An 18,357-nucleotide genomic window follows, 5' to 3' on the forward strand; every position below is an offset into this window, starting at 1 on the left:
GTCAGGGGAGGACACAGTGGAAACCAGGAGAAAAAGTGTAGCAGGGGAACCCAATGACTATACTAGACATGGATAAAAATGAACCAGGCAACTTGTGGGCAGAGATGGGAGGGAGGGAATGGGACAGAATGAGGCAACAGGTATTATGCAAAAGGAAGGAAATATACTTACTGCCTGATAAAGGTAAAGGTTACCTCACTGTATATCACCTCTAAAACAACAATCAAGTAATTAATAATAAAATTCAAAAAGGAGCAGGCCCAAGTGGGTGAGTACACAGCCCCTCAGACCAAATTCTTCCATACAGGTGGCTTCCATCCTGGGGCTTCCTTCCATCAGCTACAAAATGGGGCCATGGTGCAGATACGTGTGTTACTGTGAATACATTTAGCTGTTTCCTGGTATCCATGGTAATTGTCAAAAGAATGGCTTTTAATGGAAATGGCCGCATTTTTTTTTGCAATACTTGAACCCAGGACCTCAAGCATGCTAGGTAAGTACTCTATCACTTGAGCCACACATCCTTACTTTTTTTTGTTTTGTCAGTCGTGGTGCTTGAACTGTGGGCCTGGGCACTGCCCCTGAACTCCAGCTCAAGGCGAGCACTCTACCAGTGCCTCTTCCCGTTTTCTGGTGGTTTATTGGAGATAAGTCTTATGGACTTTTCTGCCCAGGCTGGCTTTGAACTGCAATTGTCAGATCTCAGCTTCCTGAGTAGCTAGGAATACAAGCTTGAGCCACCAGTACCCGGCTCTTACCTTTGCATTTTTGTTGTGTTTTTTGTTGTTGTTGTTGTTGTTTTAATTTGAGACAGAATCCCAGTGTGCCACCATGTTGGGCAGAGTATCACACTGTTTGCACAAGTCTCCAGATCCCTCCTAGGACAACATCCTGAGCACACAGGGCAATGAAAGTTTAGAGACATGGAACCTGCACACTACTGTTACGTAAGTATTCATACACTTCATTCATTGAACAAACATTTATTAAGCGCCTACATGTGCCAGATCCTAGGGACACAGAGCTAGATGATGTTCAATCCCTGCCCTCAAGGAGCTCACAGTCTGGGGCAGACAGTAAACACACAAGTGATAACGCGCCATGAAGTTCTGAGGCAGAGGTATGACAGTGCTGGGACACAACAGGATGACCGGTGAATGCTTTCTGGGCAAGGGTCAGGGAGGGCTTCACAGACCAGTCCCAAAACACAGTGCCATGGCAATGTCTTGCACATTGTGGGCAGTTGCACTACCAAAACCTTGACTACTAATTTACCAAGGGTCCTTGGGTTGGGTGTCCCCTGTCTCAGGACAAACCCTAATGTGCACTGGATATGTACCTTCCAGCCAGGTCCTGCAGTGACTAAAGAAGCTATTCCCCACTCCAGAAGCCAAGAGGGCCAACCCGCTGAGCCCTGATAGGGCCTGCCTATTGTCACCCCATCTAGGACCTTTGATACTCCTGATGTTTCTGAGCTGGTCTATGAGGTTACTTCTTTGCTTAATACTATAAGAAGACTCCTAATCCATTTCATTGCTCTTCCTTCTCACATGCAGCAAATACCAGCCATCTCTCTGGTACCTGGCACAGCCCTGTTGGCCTTGTCAGACCAGGCTGCTGCCATGGGGCCCACACCCACTCACGGCCGCCGCACCAGCTCAATGAGCTGTTGAATGTTTTTGTTTTGGTTAGACAGGCCATTCCTGATGTTTTCTAGCAGGCATCTCTTCAATTCAAAAATGGCTTCACTGTACCCTAGGCTCACAGCAGCCATGGGCGGGGCCCCATGCCATAGGGCTGGGACATGCCACACATGCTGTCTCTCGGGGTTGCAGAAGGCCATGCCCGCCAGTGTCCGAAAGCTACAACCCTGCTTCTCCATCTGGGCAGCGGCTCTGCTCAGATCACTAGGTGGATCCAGGAGCTGCCTCCTGTCTCTAGGCTTGGGGCTGGGGACAGACATGTCATGAAGGTTCTGGTACACAAATTGATAGTTAGGCATGTGCCCTGTTTTTTCCAACCTCACAAACGCATGCAGAATAGCTGGCGGCATGTCCTTTGTTTCAGCTAAACTGACCACAGTGACATTGCTTAGCCCCATTAGCAGTGTGGCCAAGGAAGCCTCCAGCTCAAATCTATCCCCCGAAGAGGCTGAGGCCCCCCCAATCAGCCCTCCAGAGTCTATCACCAGAATATGGTCACAGCCAAGATCCTGGCTGAAGCCCTCTGCCACCGTGATGAGCTGCATGAAGGCGCCCCGAGGACTACAGCTCCTCCCTGTGGCAAAGCGCAGGCCAAACATGGTGTTGAGAAGTGTGGATTTCCCTGTGCCTGGAACCCCCAGGGAGGACAGAACGACCAGCCGGGACCTCCTGTCCAGATGGACATGCAGCTCCTTGAGGAGCCCAGTGACCCAGCGGACAGGGATACTCAGGGTGCCTCCATCAACCAGCTCCAAGGGTTGCCCTATCAGTAGCAGCTCCACAGCTAGGCCTGGAAAGTGTGCAAAACGCCTCTGGCCAGCCAGCAGCCTCCCTGCTTCTACAAGGCAGCTCTCAGCCTCATAAAACTGCCCCATCTCCCGAAGGAAGTGCTCCACTCCCAGGGGCTCAGGCCAAAGCTGCTCACTAAAATCGGAGGCCCCACCAAGCTTTGGTCTCAAGGTAAGGAATGTCTCCGGGGGCTGCCTTGGCCGGGGCTGGCCCACTCGTGCCAAGCCCCATTCCATCCACCTCAGGAAGTACTGCCTTTCGCTGGGGGAGGAGCTGCTGATCCCAGCGATGAACTCCTGCACCCCAGAGGCAGGATCCTGGCCATTCTGCTGCATTCTGAGCTCCAGAAACCGCCGCCTCAGCTCAGCTCGGTGTTTCTCGGGTGGGTCTGCAGCCCACTGGAGCTGGCACAACTCCCTCTCCACTTGGGCTGCCTTCCTCCCAGGATCCCCCTGCAGCCTCAGTTCGTCCCTCCTGTAGACATCCACGTCCTTGATCTTCCTAGTGATTTTCTCCATCCGGTCCTTTGCCTTCTGACACTCCTCACAGTCCTCATCGACTCTGAGGCCCAATTTACGGGCAGCATGGGCCATTTCCTCCACTGATATCCTCCTGCAGGGCGACCGAGCTACACTGCTCATGATCGCTCGGATCCTCTTCACAAAGCTCTCACTGTCTGTGCTGCTGACCTTCACCAGAACATGCGAGTGGTCTATCTTCAGCACGGGGATCAACTTGTTCAGGAACCGCAGGTTTGTGTTCCTCTTCCCTCGGTACGGACTCAGGATGAAATAGTACTTCGTGCTCGACTCCTTCATGGAGTACAGCAGTTTGTATTCCTTCCTACTGATGTTGTCAGTCAGAATAAACACAGCTGAGGAAACTTCGCTCAAGAACTTAAACTGCAGCCAGTGAGACCCAATGTCACCTCTCAAGTTCAGAAAGGCCATGGGCTCTGGGAAGACATCCAGGTCCTCCCTGCCACTAGGGAAAAACCAGGAAATTTCTACCAATCCATCTGCAATCTCCCGGGGATTCGTACCCAAGTTGAGGTCCCGATGCCAGAAGCAGTCCCACTGCCGGCAACCCGGGCTAAGGATGGCATTGAGCAGTTGGGACTTGGAGTTACTGCTGACATCCATGCGCACAAAAGCAAAAGTGGGCACCCTGGACAGGACCACACTGTCCTCCCGGAAGCTGCCCAGTCCCCGGGGGGGCTGGAACCACCACGTCCGTACAACGCCCCGCAGGGCCCACAGCAGAAAGGTGTGGTAGTGGTTTTCAGAGTCAGGTAACACAAGCGGGAGTGCAAACTGGCAGAGAGACATCTTCAGCATGACCTCTTGCTGTAGAAAGCTATCTGAGGACAGCAGGAGGGCACAGAGGAGGTCCAGGGGGTTCACAGGTGTGTCAGGCGTTGGGAGCTCAGAGAAAGAATAGATGTCATCAGCAGTGATATCCTCAGCTGGGTCCCAGTAGATCATCTCTTCCTCCATTTGGCTCTCCTTCTCTGCAGGCCGCGTGTCCAGAGGGATGTCCAGTACCATCGTGGTGTTTCTGGCTTCAGCATTGAGGGCCTGTAGCTTTCTGAGGAAATGCCAAGGAAGGTCCTTGGGAACCTGAGGGGCCCAGTTCTTCATGCTGTCAAAACTGATCTGCAGTGAGTCCTGAAGACTGAGCTTCTGCTCCTGGTATGTCTCCAGTCCCAACAGGGACAGCATTTCCTGAAGCCTGCTTCTCTCCACTGTGGAAAAAACAGATATGAGTACTTAGCCTCAGTTCCCAAGTCAGGTCCAGAATAGAGCTGGATAGGGAGAAAGGGAGAGCCTAAAGGGAGGGGTTGGAGGGTTCCCCTCATAGTGGAATACAGGCACAGGAGGCTCAGGGAATGTCAAGCTGGCTACAGGGAAGAGAGCAGAACCCTACATCAAGGGGAATATTATTACTGACCCAGATGTGTGTGACATTGAAAACTGGGGGGAAAAATACACACAGGGAAACTGAGAAGCCATATTTAGGATTTAAGCAAGTTCATGAAGACACTGATTTCTAGTTTCTCCAGAAATCTGCAAGATCTGACACTAGCTCACAACTGACTGGAATGTGTAACGGACACCCCCCACTTGCAGAATGCATGCTCCCTCTCTGCTCACAACCCATGCCACAGGGTTATTCCAGTGCTCCTGGTGCTACACACTAACCCAGTACTGAGTTCCCTCAATGTCACCAGGAAGTTCCTGTTCCCTAAGGACACAATCACTATTCATTCTGGTTTCCTAGATTCTTTTTCTTTGCAAATAACTTGGAGATCTTTTAAGGAAAATATGGAGCTGTCACTGATCACAACTCAGCACCATTTTGCACATTTCAGATCAACAACACAAGGCTTTTATGTTTGTGTTTTTATAGTTTTTTGTTTTTGTTTTTATTTTGCTTTCTGTTTTTGGTGGTCTTGAGGCTTGAACTCATGGCCTGGGCTCTTTCCTGGAGCTTTTCTGCTCAAGGCTAGTGTTCTACCCCTTTGAGCCACACCTCCACTTCCAGTTTTCTGGTGGCTAACTGGAGATAAGAGTCTCACTGACTTTCCTGCCAAGGCAGATCTCAGCCTCCTGAATAGCTAGGATGATAGGCATGAGCCATAAGTGCCCAGCAATAATGCAGTTTTTAACTACAATGAAATATTTGCTGTAGACTGTTACTAAGTGAGCACTTTTTGGTGCAGATATTCAAACTTCCCCATGGAAAATTTAAAATCTTACAGGTTGGATGCTCAGAACAGCATTGCTACTTCCAATGTTTCACCTATCACCCTAGATCTTGGCCTGATGTCTTCCCAATTTTCATATGACACATAACTAATTCACTTTTTAAAAATATTAGTGGTGCTTGGGATGGAAGTTTCATTCTAAGCAAATCTACTCCTAAGCTATAAAGTTACTTTCTTACGTTTTCTTTTGAGATGGGGGTGGGTGGTAAGTGAAGGTGGTATCTCCCTACATTGCCCAGTCAGTTCTCCATCTTGTGGGTGGGCAGAATCAATCCTCAAGCTTCCAACTTGCAGGTAATATATAAACCTGTACTATCACAATTAGCTCATAGCTGGATACAGGGCTCAAAATCATACAGCAGAGTATGGGATTGCCCCAGAAGTTACAAGGGACATGAAAACGTGGTGCAAAAACAGAATTATAGGGGCTGGGAAGATGGCTGGGAAGAGCGCTTGCCCTGCATGCATGAAGCCCTGGATTTGATTCCTCAGCACCACATAAGCAAAAAGAAAAAAGCCAGAAGTGGCGCTGTGGCTCAAGTGGTAGAGCAGTAGCCTTCAGTTGAAGAGCTGAGGGACAGCGCCCAGGCCCAGAGTTCAGGCCCCACAACCAGACCCCCAAAAAAACCCAAAAACAAAAAAACAAAACAACAACAACAAAAAAAAACAGAATTATATAGGAAGAATTGCACCATTGAAGAAATATGTGTTAATCAGCCTTTCATAAATGAAACCAGGGGCAATAATTTTTCTTGCCTAGACATAAAACAACTTTTTGTATGAATAGCATGGTAGTAAAAATGATTGAGAAAAGCCAGAAAACAACTCCATTCCTCTATGGGGCCCTTGGGAGATTATTAAGCAATTTTGGGCCAGTCTGCTGATCTGCAGAAGCCCCCAGACTAGATGAAGCATTTCCAAAACTAGTTGTGCTTTAAAATCACTTCATGGCTGGACACCAGTGGCTCATACCTATAACCCTAGCTACTCAGGAGGCTGAGATCTGAGGATCAAGGTTCAAAGCCAGACTGGACAAGAAAGTCTGAGAGACTCTTATCTCTAATTAACCACTAAAAAACTGGAAGTGGCCCTGTGGCTCAAAGTGGTAAAGCACTAGCCTTGAGCAAAAGAGCTCAGTGACAGTTCCCAGGCCCTGAGTTCAAGCCCCAAAACCAAAAGGGGGGGGGACCACTTCAGGACCTTGGTAGAAAGTGCATGGGCTTTATCCCCCACAAAGATGTTAACTCACTATAGGAGGGGATACACTACCAGGGAGGACCTCTAGGTTACTTTATTTAGTTAGTATATAACTATATATATATAGTTTGGATTTTGGTTTGTGTTTGTGTGTGTGTGTGTTGCCACACAATAAATTGTTAAGAAAGGGTAATTGGACTAGGGCAGCTTAGATCTGAGCTCCTTGCCTTTCCAGGTGACTTGATTCAGTCAGGTGTGGGAACTACGCACCTCCCCAGATGATGTCCCCTCCAATAGAATAGGATGCTAGAATAGAGAGATAATGTATACCTGTTGGGAAATCATTATCCTGAGCCTCATTTGTACCATCTACAAGAAAAGCAAAGGAAAAATGAAGTGTTAAAACAATGTTTCTTTGTTTCACACAAAGTAAATTAAACTCAGAACCCTTTTTCTTACCAAAATAGCAATTTCTCTCCATAATTAAAAATAGCAAATCCCAGATATTTTAGCTTTTCTATTCTCCCTAGCCTTCTCCAACTCAATCAAGTTTTTTGGGGTTTTTTTGGGGTTCGGTCGTGGGGCCTGAACTCTGGGCCGGGGCGTTGTCCCTCAGCTCTACAGCTCAAGGCTAGCGCTCTACCACTTGAGCCACAGTGCCACTTCCGGCTTTTTTCTTTTTGCTTATGTGGTGCTGAGGAATCGAACCCAGGACCTCATGCATGCAAAGCAACCATTCTATCACTGAGCCACTGCCACGCTGACCCCAGTGGAGTCTGCTTAGCATGGGAAACCATCTATCAGACCATGATAGGGGCTTCAGAGACCTATCTCTGAGTTTTGGGACTTCACCGAAGTCTACCTCAGAGAATGGGGCTTTACAGAAACCTATCTCCAAGTTTTGGGACTTCACCGAAGTCTACCTCGGAGAATAGGGCTTCTAAGAGGCCTACTCCTGGGAAAAGGCTGGCAAAACCCCTGGAAAAGATGTGTTTCTGCCTATCTTTTCCTCATAAGAGTGCCTATTAATCTTTTACTGTTTCTAATGCTCTTTGTACTTGCTCATTGTCAACGTTTCCCTATACAAAGCTCTTTCTCAAGAGTGTTGACGACTCCAATATCTGATGAGTGTCTTAAAAATATGACTAACTCACCGGAGTTAAGTGCTACCCTGAAACCCCTCTTATGGAGGCTAGTAGACAAGCCATAAGCAAATATAAAAGTATTGGGGGTTTCACGAAGTCACTTCAGCAGAAGGAATTGTTTGTAAGAGACTTACAAGAAGCTGTAGGGCAACTAGAACAGAAGGAATGTATGGCAATTACTGAGATAACTACTTAGGAGAAAAAACTTCCTACTACTCTCTCATTTACTAAGAGACTTGCTAGATCTAAGTCTCCTTGGTGCTTATTATTAAAGAAGGAACAGGAAGGAAAAATCCTATGGGACAATTAAGGCCTCTATAAAAATAAGATAATGGTTAAATGGTGACAAACGTCGAAACCCATTATATTTCTTAGAGATAAGCCGGAAACAAGTGCCTTTCAGGCTACCAGCTGTTGACCACCCAAGAATGAAGCCCTGCAGCAAGATTGTGTAAACTTTTGCCCTTTCAGGCGACCAGCTGGTGACCATCCAAGAACGAAGCCTTGCAGCAAGATTGTGTAACCTTTTGCCCTTTCTTATGGAGACTTTTGTTATAAAAGTTTGCTATTCTCTGCATTAAATCGCACTCAGCACTCAGCATCCACTCCTAATGTGTGTGAGTTGTCTGTTTGCCATCTCCCCATCCTATTCCAGGTTCCTCCCCTAGGTGTCCTCTGAAGTCCCGACAGAACCCGGTCCGCGGCAAGCCACCTTCCCAGCCCTCAATCAAGTTTTAAGTCCCATAGTTTCTACCTCCATAATGAAACCCGCAGTCATCTCCTTCCATTTCTCTCCATTCCAAATCTAGAAAAATAAATAAAACAAGCATTTAGACTTCTCAGCAAGCTAGAGCCTTTCTTTGAAGAAGTTCTAGTATGGACATGAAATGCTCAGGATTTCCATTTCATATTCTCAAACATAACTCAAGTCTAAACAAAATTTTGGAATTTTTTTTAAACTAGGTCTCATTATATAACCTAGGCTGGCCTCAAACTCAAGATCCAATCAGTTTTATTTCCTGAATGCTGACATTATAGGCATGAACCACCATACCCAGAAAAACACATTTCAAATGTTTTGTTTATTCATTCAGAGTCTGTAGGTAATTTAATACTTTTTTTTTAGTGTGCATACATCTACTTATCTACTTTTTTTTTCTTTTTTTTTTTTTTGGTTGTGGGGCTTGAACTCAAGAGCTTGGGTACTTGAGTTTTTTTTGCTCAAGGGTAGCACTCTACCTCTCTACCACTTTGAAGCACAGCACTACTTTCAGTTTTCTGGTGGTTAATTGGAGATAAAGAATCTCACAGACTTTCCTGTCTTGGCTGGTTTTGAACTGTGATCCTCAGAGCTCAGCCTCCTAAGTAGCTAGGATTACAAGTGTGAGCCACCAGTGCCCATATCTACCTACATCTTGATTGTGATCTCTTACATGAAGTCAGGTGTGGAATTTTCCACTGTGGCATCATATCAGTACTCACAAAGTTTCAGATTTTAGAACATTTCAGATTTTTGATTTTCAGATTAATGATGCTCACTCAACCTATAGTTTAGGTTTCAGTTTTGCCTATGTAATTTTTATGTGGTTTTCAACACAAAATAGTAACAAAGTATTTGTAATAGCTTCAAACAAGATAGAGATTTGCTCTATGATATATACCTTGTAGAATTTACTAAGTTTTATGAAAATAAACCTTTTGTGTAGTTTTCAATAGTTGTACAAAGGGTTTCAGTTCAGCAGATTAATAGATGAGTAAAATGCATCTTGATCAAGGTCACACAACTTTACCTGCAATTGCCACAGCGGTTTGTCTCTCTGACGCTTTTATTTCTGAGGTCACTTCTCCCAAATCTGAGTGTCTAAAACAATTTCAAAAGAAAATTATAATTAAAATAATAAACTACCACTTTCCCCTTGGTTGCATATAAAAATCTCTTAGGCCAGATATCGGTGGCTCATGTTTGCAATCCTAGCTACTTAGCAGACTGAAATCTGAGGATTGCAGTTCAAAGCCTGTGCAGTCTAGAAAGTCTGTGAGACTCTTATCTCCAATTAATCAAATAAAAAGAAGTGGAGCTGCAGCTCAAGTGGTAGAATGCTAGCCTTGAGCAAAAATGAGCTCAAGGACAGCGCCCATGCCCAGAGTTCAAGCCCCAGACTGGCAAAAAGGAAAAAATAAAATCTCTTATAGGAGCTTTTAATAACTATGAACTCTTAAGTTATACTCAAGATTCATGAAGCTGCAAGCTGGTCCTAGGTATCTTTCTTCTAAAAGTGCACTCTATAACTCCCATGTACAGCCCAATAGAGAAATTCTAGGCAATTTCAACAATACTAGTACTCACAAAACTTGCTATGACTCCCACGTACAGTATAGCCCAATGGAGAAATTCTGGCAATACCAACAATACCAGTACTCACAAAACCTGCTGGCCAGGGCATACATATAGACATTCAGAAATACGTAAAATATACATACCCTTTGACTAGTAATTCCACTTCTATCCTAAGGAAATAATTAAGATTTTGTTATAAAGTTGTTGATGCCAGCTTTATATAGAATAGCAAAACATTAGATGACTTCTAAAATCAAAGTTCTGCTGGGAGCTGGTGGCTCATGCCTGTAACCCTACCTATTCAGGAAGCTGAGATTTGAGGATCTCACTTCAAAACAAGCACAGGTAAGAAAGACTGTGAGACACTTATCTCCATTTAATCACCAAAACTCAAAGTGGCACGGAGGCTCAAGGTAGTAGAATACTACTCTTGAGCAACAGAGCTAAGGGACAGTGCCCAGGCCCTGAGGTCAAGCCCCACAACTGATAAACCAATCAATCAATCAATCGAAGTCCAATAACAGAATTGTGGTCTTATTTTGCAGCCATTACAAAATATTCTACAGATCTCTTCTTATCAGCAAAATAGTTTTGGATAAAGCATTATGGAAATGTTAGCGGTATGATAATTAGTGAAAGAAAAATTACAAAACAATACATATGGTATAATTACAATATAATAAAACTGTGTGTATTTATCTACAGGCATATATAGAGAAATCTAGAATGAAGTCATCAAAAGTGAGTGTAGAGCTAGTTATGACAGCACACACACATAATCCTAGTGCTCAGAAGGCTATAGGAGTCTCAAGGGCTTTTCTACCAGGGCTGGCTTCAAACCATGATCCTCAGATCTCAGCCTCTTGAGTAGCTAGTATTATAGGTGTGAGCCACTGGCATCCAGCCATTAATCTTCTGTAAGCAAGTGTCCTTTCCCATCTGTTTGCCTACTTATTACCTCTGTGGATTAATTATTTTCTGTTTTCCGGTGATTCTAATTACTGTAATTATATTCATGTCCAAATTGTCCTAGATTTGGCTAGTGGGAACGCATTGAGCTGGTACCTGAATCCTGTGGCATGCCCCAGGACTTTTCAGAGCAGTTCTTTCTTTCTGAACTAAGATGCTAAAGGTCTTCTTGTTCTTTCCCTGCCCCAGCTCTGGCATCAGCCAGCATCTCCAAAGAATCCTTGTTTCTTTTAGCATGGAATGATAAGGTGTATACATTGCTATTGCTGTATCTTTGCTTGTTTTCCTTCTTAGTGGAGAAATTTAGGAAATGGACATGCATACTGACATTTATACACAGAAATAGGCATACATATGTATGCTCTACATGACCATGTATGAAGACATACCCATTCATACCAGTGCCTCTGCAAGGTTTGTAAATTCTATCCTGTATTTATATGTCCACACTTCCACAGTGAGAGCCCTGGTCTCTGACAGATCAACACATTTATTTGTTTCTGCAATATACCAAATACTGTTTTTTTGTTTGTTTGTTTGGGGTACAAGGTCTTGCTGTGTAGCTCAGGCTGGTCTGGAACTCAAGATAATCCTGCCTCAGTCTGTAACAGTAGGTGGAAGGCAGATGTGGACCACCATACAGTTTATTTTTAAACTATAGTTCTTAAAAGAATGTACCTCAGCCAGGTGCTGGTGGCTCTCACCTGTAATCCTAGCTACTCAGGAGGCTGAGATCTGAGGATCACAGTTCAGAGCCAGCCTAGGCAGGAACATCTGTAAGACTCTTATCTCCAATAAACCAGAAAACACGAAGTGGTTCTGTGGCTCAAATGGTAGAGCACTTGCCTTGAGCTGAAGAGCTCAGGGACTGCGCCTAGGCCCAGAGTTCAAGCCCCACAACTGACAAAAAAAAAAGAAAAAGAAGGTACCTTGGTATTAGCTTAGCATGTGTGAGGCCCTAAGTTCCATCCTCAGCACCCCCACACACACACACACAGTACACGCATGCGCGCACGCGCAAGTGTGTAGGATTATGCTCTTTGTCTACATTTTTTTTTTTCTGGTCTGTTGTTGGGCTTAAACTCAGGTCTTGGGTGCTATCCTTGAGCTCTTTTGCTCAAGGCTTTGAGCCTTAGCACCACTTCCGGTTTCTGGTAGTTAATTGGACTTTCCTGCCTGGATTGGCTTTGAACCCATGAACCTCACATCTCAGCCTCCTGAGTATCTAGGATTACAGCATGAGCCACCAGTACCCAGATTTTGTTGTGTGTTGGGATAGAGTCTTGCTATGTAGTTAGTCTAGGCTGGACTTGAAATTTTGATCCTCCTGCCTTAGCCTTCCCTAGGCTATATACTGAGACCCTGTCTCAAAAACAAGCCAAAATCAAAATAAAACACTAGAGGCTGGGAATGTGGCTTAGTAGTAGAATACTTGCCTAGCATGCATGAAGCCCTGGGTTCGATTCCTCAGTACCACATAAACAGAAAAAGTAGAGCTGTGACTCTAGTGGTAGAGTGGTAGCCTTGAGCAAAAAAAAAAAAAGCTCAAGAACAATGCCCAGGCTCTGAGTTCAAGTCCTGGAATGGCAAAACAAAATAAAACGGTAACAGAGGACAAAATTTGCCAGATGAGAACACCTAATAACTTAACTGGATGTAACATTAAAAACCAAAACATATGGAACTGGGAATGTGGCTTAATGGTAGAGTGCTTGCCTAACATTCACAAAGCCCTAGGTTCAATTCCTCAGTACCACATAAACAGAAAAAGCCGGAAGTAGCACTGTGGCTCAAATGGTAGAGTGCTAACCTTGAGCAAAAGAAGCTCAGGGACAGCAACCAGGCCCTGAGTTCAAGCCCCAAGACCAGCAAAAAAATAAATAAATAAGTAAATAAAAAGAACTAAGACAAATGAAAGGTTTCAGAGTCCAAAGGCAAAATGACCGACTGAGGAAAAGTGCCTAAAACAAATGACAGGGGCTCATTTTTCTTGTAGAAGTCTAAAGATCCACAGAAAAAAGTCAAAACTAAGGATGTAGCTAAGTAGTAGAACATATTAGTATGGACAAGGCTCTGGGTTCAATCCCTAGCACTGCAAAAAAAAAAAAAAGCTTAAAGTCAAAACAAATGAAAAACAAAGGATATCTCTAAAGCACATATGGGTTTAAAACAAGGAAAACAAAGGCAGACTGCACTAATAAACTTCCATTTTCTGTATTTTTTTTTCTTTTATTGGTCCTGGGCCTTGAACTCAGGGCCTGGGTGCTGCCCCTGAACTTTTTTATTAAAGCCCAAGGCTAGCACTCTACCACCTGAGCCACAGGCTGGCTTCCAGCATGTTAGCAGTGAATTGAAGATGAGAGTCTCATGGACTACTCACTAGATACTATACTGAAAATGAACTATACAACTTGTGAATGAGGACAGGAAGTATAAACTGGGAGACAGCAAGGGAGAGGGTGACACTGTTCAACAAGAAATGTACTCATCACCTGAGTTATGCAACTAAAACCCCTCTGTACATCTCCTTTACATACAATAACAATAAAAAAAATATAACGGAGAGCTGGCAGCTCACACATGTAATCCTAGCTGTTCAGGAGGCTGAGATTTTAGGATCTTAGGAAATATCTGTAAGACTCTTTTTTTGGGGGGGGGGCCCTGAACTCTGGGCCTGGGCACTATCCCTCACCAATTCAGCTCAAGGCTAGCGCTCTACCATTTGAGCCACAGCGCCACTTCCAGCTTTTTTCTTATGTGGTGCTGAGGAATCGAACTCAGGGCCTCAGGCATGCAAGGCAAGCGCTCTACCACTGAGCTACCTTCCCAGCCCAATCTGCAAGACTATTATTTCCAAATGACCACCAGAAAACCAGAAGTGGCACTGTGGCTCAAGTGGTAGAGCACTCACCTTGAGCTGAAGAGCTGAGGGACAGCACCCAGGCCCAGAGTTCAAGCCCCACAACAAATGAAAGAGAGAAAGAGAGAAGGAAGGAAGGAAAGAAGGAAGGAAGGAAGGAAGGAAGGAAGGAAGGAAGGAAGGAAGGAAAGGGCAGGGAATGTGGCTTAGTGGCAGAGTACTTATCTAGAATGCATGAATCCCTGGACTGAATTCCTAAGTACCACATCACATACACAGAAAAAGTTGGAAGTGGCACTGTGGCTCAAGTGGTAGAATGCTAGCCTTGAGCAAAAGAAGCTCAGGGATAGTGCCCAGGCCCTGAGTTCAAGCTCCAGAACTGCAAAACAAAACAAAACAAAACAGTAGTCCATCATGGTATAATGTCTATAATCCTAGCTACTCTGAAACAAATTACCTGGAGGACTTTAGTTTAATGCTAACCCCAGGCAAAAAAGGTATTCAAGACCCCATTTCAACAAATTAGCAAATTATAGTAATGCTTTCTTGTCATCTCAGCTACATAGGAGGACGTAAGTAGTAGAAGTATTAAGGTCCAAAGCCAGACCTGGGCAAAAACATGAGACCTTATCCAAAAAATAACCTAAAAGCAAAAAAAGGGCTGGGAGTGTGGCTTGAGTGGTAGAAAGAGCTGCGAGTGTGACTTGAGTGATAGAGTACTTGCCTGGAAAGCACCAGAACCATCAAAAAATAAAATATAGTGGTCCCCCTCATCCATAGTTTCTTTCAATAACTTCAGTTACCTGTAGTTAATGATAGCCTAAAAATATTAAATGAAAAATTCCAGATAAGCAATTCCTAAGCTTTAATTTTTCCTGCTGTTCTGAGTAGCATGGTAAGTCTCATGCTATACAAGCCCTTGAGGTATACCCCAGTCACTTACCAGTCCCCTTGATTATCAGAGCTAGTCTTGGTATCACAATCTGTATTCACATAACCTTTATTTTACTAAATCATGGCCCCAGTGTGGACTTTTATTATAGTTTATTATTATAAATGTTCTATAGGCTGGGAAGATGGCTCAGTGGTAGAGCATTTGCCTTGCATGCTTGAGGCCCTTGGTTCAATTCTTTAGCACCACATAAGCAAAAAGAAAAAAGCCGGAAGTGGCGCTGTGGCTCAAGTGGTAGAGCCTTGAGCTGAAAGCTGAGGGACAGCGCCCAGGCCCAGAGTTTAGGCCCCACGACCGGACCCAAAAAAAGAAAAAACAAAAAACAAATAAATGTTCTATTTTATTAGTTGTTATTACACTTTTATGCCTACTTTATAAATTAAACTTTATCAATGTTTTGGGGGGGAGGGGGGAGGCTGGGAAGGGATGTGAAGGTAAACAAAGGAGGAGGCTGCAATGCTTGGTAAGAAATGTACGCATTATCCTGCCCATGTAATTGTAACCCCTCTGTACAGTATGTTCACAAATAAAATAAAATTTTAAAAAAACTTTATCAATGTTTTATGTATATTAAAAAACACAACAGTATATAAGTTTCAGCTGGGTGCTGGTGGTTCATGCATATAATCCTAGCTACTCAGGAGGCTGAGATCTGAGGATTGCAGATCAAAGCCAGCCAGGAGAAGGAAAGTCCATAAGACTCTTATCTCTAACCACCAAAAAAGCGGGAAGTAGTTAAAATGGTAGAGTGCCAGCCTTAACCAGAAAAGCTCAGGGACAATGCCCAGAGCCAGAAAAACTCAGGGACAATGCCCAGACCCTGAGTTCAAGTCCCAGTATATACACACATGTGTACACAACACACACATATTTCATATTAGCCACAATTTCACACATTTGCTGGGAACAAATCTCCGAAAGTAAGGGATTAGTGACACTAGTATTTTAAGAGTGGTAATCTATAGAAACCTGAATTACAATTTATTTTGTTTTAAACTTGTCATTCAAATTATCTATTATAATCTAAAAATGTATCCACTTTGCAAAGAAGATTCATGTTTTTAAAAGAAAGTTAAGGAATTATACCTAGTTCATAGTTGGAAATAAAAATGGAAATTTAAATGGATGGCAACAGCACATTTGGAATCTGAGGAATCCAGGAATGGTAACAGCTCAGGCCTGTATCTCCACACTCAGGAGAATGAAGTAGAAGGATCTGTCTTCCTCAAACACCACACCCCACCAGAAACAAGCTAAGGACTGATTGTAGGAAAATACAAGCCACCTCCAACAGTATATAAAATCTCAGAGAAAACAAGGATAATCAAAAACCCACCTATGAATCATAGACCAACAGTGAAAGCCACAAATACGGATGATGTGACAATGCAGCAAATGTGTTGGGATTAGCAGAGATGGACTAGAGAACCTAAGGATATCACAACACTGGAAGAGCAATCAGAGAGGACACTGTCAGGCAAGACACACTGCCAGGGGCAGTATGGAAAGCCAGGCAAGGCCAAAAACAAGAGATGGTGATGGTGGGAGAGGCCTATTCAGGAGACAGCAGATGGTAGCAGGTGGGCGAGCTCTATCTCCTGTCCCTCTACCTCCTCCACACTGCTGTCATAAGGATTCTCCCAGATCTCAAGCACAATGGTATTCACTGGAAACACCCTTTAACAAGTAGCAGGCAGTGAGTCCATCACCAGTCCAGCATTCTCTGGTCTTGAGTCCACACTGGGCGGAGGGTCATTTCTCAACCATCTTTTAGCACAGTTTTTGGCACACTAATAAATTCCTTAAAAATTGTCAAGATAGCCAGGCATTGGTGACACACAACTGTAATCCTAGCAACTCAGGGGGCTGAGATCTGAGGATCATGCTTCGAAGCCAGCCTGGGCAGGAAAGTTCTTGAGACTCTTATCTCCAATAAACTACCAGAAAGCCAGAAGTAGCAATGTGGCTCAAAGTGGTAGAGTGCTAGCCTTTTGCAAAAAGGCTTAGGGACACCATCCAGACCCTTATTTCAAGCTCCACAACCAAAAAAAAACAAAAAAAAAAAAAAAAGGTTTCTTCTCTCCTCTTCGATGAAGTCATGAAGGTTGTCACTTAATAAAGAATTTTAGGTTTGGAGACTCCTCTGTGGACAGCTCAGAATCACTACTCCACTGTATAGCTGAATTTGCTCCCCAAACATGTAATGTAGTAGGTCTAATGACTTGTCATCAGCTAAGGGAAGGAGTCACATCTCTCCCCTTGCCTAGACTCTCATGTATCAGAGAAGCCTGTAGAGGGGACACTTGGGAATTAGGTCTGGAGATAAGCACAGTCTAGATTTGTGCAAACCATAATAAGCTTGGTTTGGGTTTCTCCATAAAGTGAAATGAAGTATACAGAAGGTTTTATTACCTCAGATTTGCAATAGACAGCCCTTAGAAAATTACTTATTACTGCAACTTTACAGTCACTGACAACTGGAGCCATAAGTATCAGATGCCACCTACTTCAGGGACCCTGCTGGTTCAGGAATTACAACCCAAAATAAGTTCTCCTCTGATCCATGTCGACAAAGCAATATGCTTAAGCCACCACAAGTACCATGATTTCTAAGCCTCCTGGCAGCACTGCATATGCTGCCTCCAGGAAGCCCTGCCTTACATTTCCTGACAAATGGGGCAGGAATGCAGAGAGGACCTTGGACTCCTGGTCTTCCTAGGATAGGCCACTGCTGATTCTACTCAGGAGATCAAAGTTCTGGGTCCTCAGCTGGAAATGAAAAGAAAGGCCTAACTCAGGAAGTGACTTTTTCCCCAGGAAAGACAGTAGAGAGGGAGAAATTACCCACCCTCTGGCTGCGTCTGCAATTCTAGGCTCAAATTCAGCCAGCTTCATTCAGGCCACAGTAGGAAGTCAAATCACAGCACTACTCAATTCAGGTCTCTCTTGATAAGAGATACAACATCCACATCTCAACCCTTACACCTATAAAGCCCTCTGTGAACTGTAAAGATTACAGCCGGCCTGAATTGCTACCAACTGGATCTAAAGCCCTCTAAATAATAAGCAACAGACAAAAAAAAAAAAAAACTAAAATGATACTGAGGCTAATTTTCCACCTCTGTAAAAATGAGATGTTAGATTAATACTGTCATTTCAGCTTTCACGCCTAGAAAACTGATCAGATCAAATGAAAATGCATTTGTGGGGTTTGATTTCAGCAAGTAAAGAAAAATTTACAGTAAAGTATGTGTGTCACTATCATTCCCTAAGCTACAGAATATTTTAAATCAAAAAATGCAGAAAGTAGGTAACATCGGGTACGTGCAGGCACTTACAGCAGCCCACGGGCAAGGGCAGGGCAGGGCCCAGCCGCCGTGCGGGTGGGCTTGGGTCGGCCTGCCGGGCGTTCGGGGACTCTAACCGACTGACCAGGAGACCCAGCATCAACCTGCAACGCAATCAAGTTCAAACGCCAGAAACCGACGCCAGGCCCATCCAACCTTACATAGGCCTTGGCCAGGCCCGGATCCCGATTTCCACCGGGACCCGGTCGACAAGCCCCTTTCCTGAGGCCCAGCCCCGAGCGGCCCGGCAGACCCCCGCCGAGTCCCCGGACCCCCGCCCGCCCGCCGCC

General features: G+C 44.5%; 1 protein-coding gene across 2 annotated transcripts in view; it reads right to left on the minus strand.

Moving 5' to 3' along the window:
- Positions 1 to 967: 967 nt before the first annotated feature.
- The window catches only part of LOC105998298 (up-regulator of cell proliferation), a 27,113-nt gene continuing 9,723 nt past the window's right edge, over positions 968 to 18,357 (minus strand). For both annotated transcript variants that reach the window (XM_013032982.1, XM_013032981.1), the window contains 5 exons: positions 10,083 to 10,109; positions 9,392 to 9,462; positions 8,356 to 8,406; positions 6,787 to 6,825; positions 968 to 4,236 (listed from right to left, as the gene is read on the minus strand). In XM_013032982.1, coding sequence (XP_012888436.1) covers positions 1,640 to 4,236; positions 6,787 to 6,825; positions 8,356 to 8,389 — 2,670 coding nt within the window. In that variant the 5' untranslated portion in view covers positions 8,390 to 8,406; positions 9,392 to 9,462; positions 10,083 to 10,109 and the 3' untranslated portion in view covers positions 968 to 1,639. The remainder of the gene's footprint in view (positions 4,237 to 6,786; positions 6,826 to 8,355; positions 8,407 to 9,391; positions 9,463 to 10,082; positions 10,110 to 18,357) is intronic.

Source organism: Dipodomys ordii, unplaced genomic scaffold (assembly GCF_000151885.1).
Source record: "Dipodomys ordii isolate 6190 unplaced genomic scaffold, Dord_2.0 Scaffold160, whole genome shotgun sequence".
Taxonomy (NCBI): Eukaryota; Metazoa; Chordata; class Mammalia; order Rodentia; family Heteromyidae; genus Dipodomys; species Dipodomys ordii.